Source organism: Centroberyx affinis, unplaced genomic scaffold, assembly GCF_046629955.1.
Source record: "Centroberyx affinis isolate AG114_WGS23_722 - 3 ecotype Tasmania unplaced genomic scaffold, CSIRO-AGI_Caff_v1 ptg005066l_1, whole genome shotgun sequence".
Lineage (NCBI taxonomy): Eukaryota > Metazoa > Chordata > Actinopteri > Beryciformes > Berycidae > Centroberyx > Centroberyx affinis.
The window spans coordinates 139172-147732 of NW_027282500.1; the positions used below are offsets into that span (position 1 = coordinate 139172).

The 8561-nt window shown below is 38.2% G+C and overlaps 2 protein-coding genes across 2 annotated transcripts; both read right to left on the bottom strand.

The window, feature by feature from the left end:
- Window positions 1-907: 907 nt before the first annotated feature.
- On the bottom strand, window positions 908-3249 carry LOC139666618 (dispanin subfamily A member 2b-like). The gene is made up of 2 exons (XM_071545906.1): window positions 2948-3249; window positions 908-1505 (listed from the first exon to the last, which is right to left on the bottom strand). Exons 1-2 carry the CDS (start codon window positions 3161-3163, stop codon window positions 1335-1337), a joined length of 387 nt encoding a protein of 128 aa, XP_071402007.1. The 5' UTR covers window positions 3164-3249; the 3' UTR covers window positions 908-1334.
- A 2516-nt stretch (window positions 3250-5765) lies between these two features.
- LOC139666620 (dispanin subfamily A member 2b-like) lies at window positions 5766-7992 on the bottom strand. Its single transcript, XM_071545908.1, has 2 exons — window positions 7701-7992; window positions 5766-6281 (listed from the first exon to the last, which is right to left on the bottom strand). Exons 1-2 carry the CDS (start codon window positions 7914-7916, stop codon window positions 6111-6113), a joined length of 387 nt encoding a protein of 128 aa, XP_071402009.1. The 5' UTR covers window positions 7917-7992; the 3' UTR covers window positions 5766-6110.
- Window positions 7993-8561: the final 569 nt, after the last annotated feature.

Below are 8561 nucleotides of genomic sequence, written 5' to 3' on the forward strand. Positions count from 1 at the left end.
AAACTGAATTTGGGCCACACAGATGAGTAGAAAAAGTTGGGAGGCGTGGCAATAACATTTCCAGTAAATGGCATGGGTCTTAACTTTTTATTTCCTTGATACTCAAATTGCAGTGCTGAAGTGTGTACTGAAAGTGAAACATTGTACACTGAATGTACAAAATATTAGGGACATTTCTTTTTATGGAGTGCACTGATGAGGTGAATCCAGATAAAAGCCATTATCCCTTATTGATTTCACTTAATAAATCTATAGCTATCACAAAGGAGGGGATGTAGATCAACAGAAGCAGACAAGTTGCTTAAGTATTTTTAAGCTTTGAGACAATTGAGAAGTGGATTGTGCAAAAGGGGCTGCAACCCAATACCAGGAAGATTTCCCAAATATTTTGTACAATCAGTGTACTTTTACACAGAATTATAGATATTTGGAGAACATAAATGGGCATGCATTTCTTAATGTATTGATTCTCAAAGTTATCCATAAGAGGTTCACAAGATGTTGGCTAATGCTCAGCAACTTATTGCGTCAGGTGGTACGTGAGTTGCAACCAAAAATCAAATTTGCCATTTTTTAGTTCATAGACTTCATGGACCCAAAACATCTCCCCAACACCTGCATGTGTGGTCCACATATTCCTTTTCAGTAGTAGTCGAATCCTTGAATTACCCATAGTTTGAACTTTTTTCAATTGCCTCAAATTACAGTAAATAAAATTGTTGCATTGCAAGTAGCAGAGAGTGTGAGTGTTTTCACTGTTGAGTCTACCTTTATGTTTTCACCTCGGTTGGAGAGGTCCTTTCAAAACAAATTCCGTTACAGATTACTGATTACCAGATTGAAACTGTAATCAGACTATAATTTTGAACTAGTGTTAGCATTATCTACAATCAGGATAAAATATAAATTCAACACATGCAAAATGATGCCCCTGTCTATAATCACAATCTGCATGCTGTTACCCTTAAAAGTATCAGAGACACAGAGGGTTAGGAAGAAGACATTTATTGCACAATCAAACTGAATGCTCCTCCTTTTAAACAGAAATCAGTATGCCAAGCTGCTGAGACACAGACCTCAACCTGCAGGACACCTGGATTCAATTACAAACTCTGGTGAATATATCAAAACTGGATTATAAACTACCATGGCAGTCTTAATGTTAGGGCTATGTATTGCAATGAAGATTTGTGAACCACCAATAAAAAAACATAATACTGTTGGGTTGAAGGATAGTATGAAAACAAATAAAATCAGCAAAAAAGTTGCCTGTGCGCAATGTAAATAACTACAAACAACACAGAGGCATGTTACAGCAAGAGGCAGCTCAAACACTACAAATTAATCAATATTAGATGCAAGTAGAGGAGGATGCTGCGAAAATAGATGAAGAAAAGAATGAGCATGATGACCACCAGGATCAGGGTGAAGATGTTGAGGCAGAGGGCGGTGGAGCCGTGCTTTCTGGCGCCCTCCAGGTCTCCTGCCATCTTCCTGTCTCTAGCCTGGAAACACAGCAGCATAGGTTAGAGTCCGGGGGAGCAGGATTATTATAGTTTGGGATTCTTCATTTGTTTCTATTTTTATGTATTTTTCAAATTTTGTATCAATTTCTGTTTGGTTTTAGTTAGGTTTCAGTGTGGGTTTGGTATAGTTTTAGTTTACCTTCAGTTCTACTTTTAATATTTTTGGTTGGGGTGTTTTTTTTGTTTTTTTTTAAGTGTAACGCATCACTGTAAAAAAAGATGAAGTGAGTGTGACGTTACGGTCGCCGCCATGTTGACATTTGTTTTGAGCCAGCAGAGCCAAAGCGAAGCGGGGGATTTGTCCAGAGAGCCACAGCGCCAACAGTACGCCACTGAAGCAGGTTTATGCAGGCAACTGAAGAGTCCAATGTCCAGGCAAAAGATTCACAATTTTGAAGGTTTATCCCAGAAAACAAACTTTTTCAACTGGCTCTCTTTTCTTTGGTTAGAAAAAAAAACTAGGGGAGACCAGGGCATGTTGACAAACCTTTTACTCATTGGTGTATTTCTCAGCAGTGCCTTACTACTGAGATACAATATATATCTTTCAAACTAGATTAAAGTGATGTTTAACTTTGGTAGTACCTTGAACAATTTCAGTGTTAAACTTGTTCAAACTGAAAGGTTTAATAAACAAAGAAAGCGATTCACTTAAAAAATATTCAGCAGAATGATTCTGTTTTTATATATCTATATATCTATATATCTATATATATATATATATATATATATATATATATATTTATATTGTCAGAACCTGATTTGTTTGCATTTGTGTACTAGCAGTGTGATTTTGAAACCCGTTTCGCCATACAATGGCAGTGAATGGAGAGAAAGAAAAAAAGCAATTCTCCAGTCGTTTCTACCGGAGCCCCAGAGCAACAAATAACAGAATCACTGATTTTGTGGTTATGTCTTGGCCAGGAAGCTACACAACCCAAGACACTATACCAAAGTTCAGCATCACTTTAAGGTCTTCTCTAAAAATGGCATTTTTACATTTTGAATAATTTACTGGAAGCAAAAGTTATTACTGATGAAATACCACTTGACAACTTGTAACAATTTCACAGTGTCACAATATATATTTAATTTGATTCCTTTATAAGAAAACATGAGAAAGAAAACACTAAAATTTTCATTATTTACTTTCAGGTATCACAATTGTTATAATCAACATAGGTAACCTCTAATTAAGAAAGTCAACATTTGTGTAATTGGACGTTTGGCTCTAAATTTAGTTTCAGAAATAAAGCCACTGAGACCCATGGGTCAACTTTCCCTGCTCTCCCCTACCCTGCCTGGTGCATGCTGGTTCTCAAACACACATTATAAGAAACTAAATAAAATTCAATAAAAAGAAAAAGTAAATAGCCTACATTAAGTTTTCTGTCCTCATAGGAATACTGAAAACAGCTTACCTTGATTGAGAAGCAAAACGCCGCCAACCCGAGGCAGAGGGGGTTTGCGTAAAGGAGGCAGCAGAGTGACCAGATGATGTGGTCCCGGGGCAGAGGCTCGGTGTGGTCGACCCTCACGGTGGTGTACTGAACCACTGCCGGGCCGGCAGGCTGTCCCTCATGCCTGCTCTCCTTCATTGGAACAAGCTCTGATTGGTGATATGTTGGAGGCTCCATCTCGGCTTTGGGACCAGAAATAAGGCGAAAAAATGATGTGCGCAGTCTTCAGCCACCAGTGGAGTGATGTGCATTGACGTTTAGCAAGGCAAGTAGAGAAGGTTGAGGTGTGGTGATGACATTACCAGGAAATGTGCCTGGTGTCAACGGAAATCATCTGTGTAGTGAATTTCAGTGCTGAAGTGTGTACTGAGAAATGAAACATTGTACATTGAATGCACAAAATATTAGGGACGCTGCTTTTCATGAAGTGCACTGATGAGGTGAATCCAGGTAAAAGCCCTTATTCATTTCCCTTAATAAATCTATAGCAATCACAAGCTAGGAGATGTAGATAGGGGAAACAGACAAGTTACTGAAGTATTTTTAAGCTTAAGTATTTTTAAGCAGCAAATCATTGAGTCGGGTGTTGCATGAGTTGCAACTATGCCTTGAGAGCATCAAAAATCAAATTTGCCATTTTTTTCTTCATAGAGTTCATGGACCCAAAACATTTCCCCAACACCTGCATGTAGCGTCCACTTATTAATTTCCAGTAGTGGTGGGACCCTTGAATTCTCCCATAGTTTGAACGTTTTTCGATCGCCACATTCCTAGAATTTACAGTGAATCCAGGGCAAGTGAAAACTAGCTTAGTGCTAGTTTCAAGTTCACTGCCTGTTTTGTCTGTGAAGCTGACCAATATAGCAGCTTATGGTATCAACCTAACTGTACTTTCACAATTTCCAATAATTCCCAGCATCTAGACTAAGCTGATGACACACAAAAGACAAAAATCAAGAAGACCCAACTAAGGCAACCTGCTTTGACCTATGCATGATTTTATTCATAGAGGAGACAGCACCATCTACTGACCAGTAGAGGTAACTGCCACAGATATAAGTGAATAAAACTGAATGAGCATGCAAAATGAATTAAGTCTATGAACATTGTCCCTCCAAAAGGTCTCCCTTACAGACAAACCAATAGAAGCTTTAAAAAAAAAAAAAACAAGAGCAACCAGTTTGGCCAAGAATAAGCAACAATGGGAACAGAAGGGAGGCCACTTGCAAGAGTCCCTGTGATCTGTTTGTTTGTCTGACAGAGATACAAGTAAGCTCAAATGATGTGACATCCAGTGACCCAGAATGGCAACTGAGAATGGTGCTGGAATCACAGTGCAAACTAGTTTAGGAGCCGATATCCATCAGTATATATTGAGGTTTGGAAAATGATTTGTGGGCCAGATTTAAGGGGCAGTAACTCACTTACGCAACACCTTTTATTTTTTTTAATCTGAATTTAACAACAAATTGTTGCATTGCAAGTCGCAAAGTGCAGGATTTTTTCACTGTTGATACCTTTATGTTTTGACCTCTATTGGAGAGGTCCTTTCAAAACATTATCCATTACAGGTTACTGATTACCAGATTGAAATTGTAATCAGACTATCATTTTGAACTAGTGTTACATACATTACCTAGAATCAGGATGAAATATAAATTAATAAAAAGATGTGCAAAATTATGGCAATGTCTATAATCACAATCTACATGTTTTTCCCCTTGAACGATCAGAGACACAGAGGGTTAGGAAAGACATTTATTGCATAATCAAACTGAATTTGGGCCACACAGATGAGTAGAAAAAGTTGGGAGGCGTGGCAATAACATTTCCAGTAAATGGCATGGGTCTTAACTTTCTATTTCCTTGATACTCAAATTGCAGTGCTGAAGTGTGTACTGAAAGTGAAACATTGTACACTGAATGTACAAAATATTAGGGACATTTCTTTTTATGGAGTGCACCGATGAGGTGAATCCAGATAAAAGCCATTATCCCTTATTGATTTCACTTAATAAATCTATAGCTATCACAAAGGAGGGGATGTAGATCAACAGAAGCAGACAAGTTGCTTAAGTATTTTTAAGCTTTGAGACAATTGAGAAGTGGATTGTGCAAAAGGGGCTGCAACCCAATACCAGGAAGATTTCCCAAATATTTTGTACAATCAGTGTACTTTTACACAGAATTATAGATATTTGGAGAACATAAATGGGCATGCATTTCTTAATGTATTGATTCTCAAAGTTATCCATAAGAGGTTCACAAGATGTTGGCTAATGCTCAACAAACCTATTGCGTCAGGTGGTACGTGAGTTGCAACCAAAAATCAAATTTGCCATTTTTTAGTTCATAGACTTCATGGACCCAAAACATCTCCCCAACACCTGCATGTGTGGTCCACGTATTCCTTTTCAGTAGTAGTCGAATCCTTGAATTACCCATAGTTTGAACTTTTTTCAATTGCCTCAAATTACAGTAAATAAAATTGTTGCATTGCAAGTAGCAGAGAGCAGGAGTGTTTTCACTGTTGAGTCTACCTTTATGTTTTCACCTCGGTTGGAGAGGTCCTTTCAAAACATTATCCGTTACAGATTACTGATTACCAGATTGAAATTGTAATTTTCAATCTATAATTACTATAACTATAATTTTGAACTAGTGTTAGCATTATCTACAATCAGGATAAAATATAAATTCAACACGTGCAAAATGATGCCCCTGTCTATAATCACAATCTGCATGCTGTTACCCTTAAAAGTATCAGAGACACTGAGGGTTAGGAAGAAGACATTTATTGCACACTCAAACTGAATGCTCCTCCTTTTAAACAGAAATCAGTATGCCAAGCTGCTGAGACACAGACCTCAACCTGCAGGACACCTGGATTCAATTACAAACTCTGGTGAATATATCAAAACTGGATTATAAACTACCATGGCAGTCTTAATGTTAGGGCTATGTATTGCAATGAAGATTTGTGAACCACCAATAAAAAAACATAATACTGTTGGGTTGAAGGATAGTATGAAAACAAATAAAATCAGCAAAAAAGTTGCCTGTGCGCAATGTAAATAACTACAAACAACACAGAGGCATGTTACAGCAAGAGGCAGCTCAAACACTACAAATTAATCAATATTAGATGCAAGTAGAAGAGGATGCTGCGAAAATAGATGAAGAAAAGAATGATCATGATGACCACCAGGATCAGGGTGAAGATGTTGAGGCAGAGGGCGGTGGAGCCGTGCTTTCTGGCGCCCTCCAGGTCTCCTGCCATCTTCCTGTCTCTAGCCTGGAAACACAGCAGCATAGGTTAGAGTCCGGGGGAGCAGGATTATTATAGTTTGGGATTCTTCATTTGTTTCTATTTTTATGTATTTTTCAAATTTTGTATCAATTTCTGTTTGGTTTTAGTTAGGTTTCAGTGTGGGTGTGGTATAGTTTTAGTTTACCTTCAGTTCTACTTTTAATATTTTTGGTTGGGGTGTTTTTTTTTTTTTTTTTAAGTGTAACGCATCACTGTAAAAAAAGATGAAGTGAGTGTGACGTTACGGTCGCCGCCATGTTGACATTTGTTTTGAGCCAGCAGAGCCAAAGCGAAGCGGGGGATTTGTCCAGAGAGCCACAGCGCCAACAGTACGCCACTGAAGCAGGTTTATGCAGGCAACCGAAGAGTCCAATGTCCAGGCAAAAGATTCACAATTTTGAAGGTTTATCCCAGAAAACAAACTTTTTCAACTGGCTCTCTTTTCTTTGGTTAGAAAAAAAAACTAGGGGAGACCAGGGCATGTTGACAAACCTTTTACTCATTGGTGTATTTCTCAGCAGTGCCTTACTACTGAGATACAATATATATCTTTCAAACTAGATTAAAGTGATGTTTAACTTTGGTAGTACCTTGAACAATTTCAGTGTTAAACTTGTTCAAACTGAAAGGTTTAATAAACAAAGAAAGCGATTCACTTAAAAAATATTCAGCAGAATGATTCTGTTTTTATATATCTATATATATATATATATATATATATATATTTATATTGTCAGAACCTAATTTGTTTGCATTTGTGTACTAGCAGTGTGATTTTGAAACCCGTTTCGCCATACAATGGCAGTGAATGGAGAGAAAGAAAAAAAGCAATTCTCCAGTCGTTTCTACCGGAGCCCCAGAGCAACAAATAACAGAATCACTGATTTTGTGGTTATGTCTTGGCCAGGAAGCTACACAACCCAAGACACTATACCAAAGTTCAGCATCACTTTAAGGTCTTCTCTAAAAATGGCATTTTTACATTTTGAATAATTTACTGGAAGCAAAAGTTATTACTGATGAAATACCACTTGACAACTTGTAACAATTTCACAGTGTCACAATATATATTTAATTTGATTCCTTTATAAGAAAACATGAGAAAGAAAACACTAAAATTTTCATTATTTACTTTCAGGTATCACAATTGTTATAATCAACATAGGTAACCTCTTATTAAGAAAGTCAACATTTGTGTAATTGGACGTTTGGCTCTAAATTTAGTTTCAGAAATAAAGCCACTGAGACCCATGGGTCAACTTTCCCTGCTCTCCCCTACCCTGCCTGGTGCATGCTGGTTCTCAAACACACATTATAAGAAACTAAATAAAATTCAATAAAAAGAAAAAGTAAATAGCCTACATTAAGTTTTCTGTCCTCATAGGAATACTGAAAACAGCTTACCTTGATTGAGAAGCAAAACGCCGCCAACCCGAGGCAGAGGGGGTTTGCGTAAAGGAGGCAGCAGAGTGACCAGATGATGTGGTCCCGGGGCAGAGGCTCGGTGTGGTCGACCCTCACGGTGGTGTACTGAACCACTGCCGGGCCGGCAGGCTGTCCCTCATGCCTGCTCTCCTTCATTGGAACAAGCTCTGATTGGTGATATGTTGGAGGCTCCATCTCGGCTTTGGGACCAGAAATAAGGCGAAAAAATGATGTGCGCAGTCTTCAGCCACCAGTGGAGTGATGTGCATTGACGTTTAGCAAGGCAAGTAGAGAAGGTTGAGGTGTGGTGATGACATTACCAGGAAATGTGCCTGGTGTCAAAGGAAATCATCTGTGTAGTGAATTTCAGTGCTGAAGTGTGTACTGAGAAATGAAACATTGTACATTGAATGCACAAAATATTAGGGACGCTGCTTTTCATGAAGTGCACTGATGAGGTGAATCCAGGTAAAAGCCCTTATTCATTTCCCTTAATAAATCTATAGCAATCACAAGCTAGGAGATGTAGATAGGGGAAACAGACAAGTTACTGAAGTATTTTTAAGCTTAAGTATTTTTAAGCAGCAAATCATTGAGTCGGGTGTTGCATGAGTTGCAACTATGCCTTGAGAGCATCAAAAATCAAATTTGCCATTTTTTTCTTCATAGAGTTCATGGACCCAAAACATTTCCCCAACACCTGCATGTAGCGTCCACTTATTAATTTCCAGTAGTGGTGGGACCCTTGAATTCTCCCATAGTTTGAACGTTTTTCGATCGCCACATTCCTAGAATTTACAGTGAATCCAGGGCAAGTGAAAACTAGCTTAGTGCTAGTTT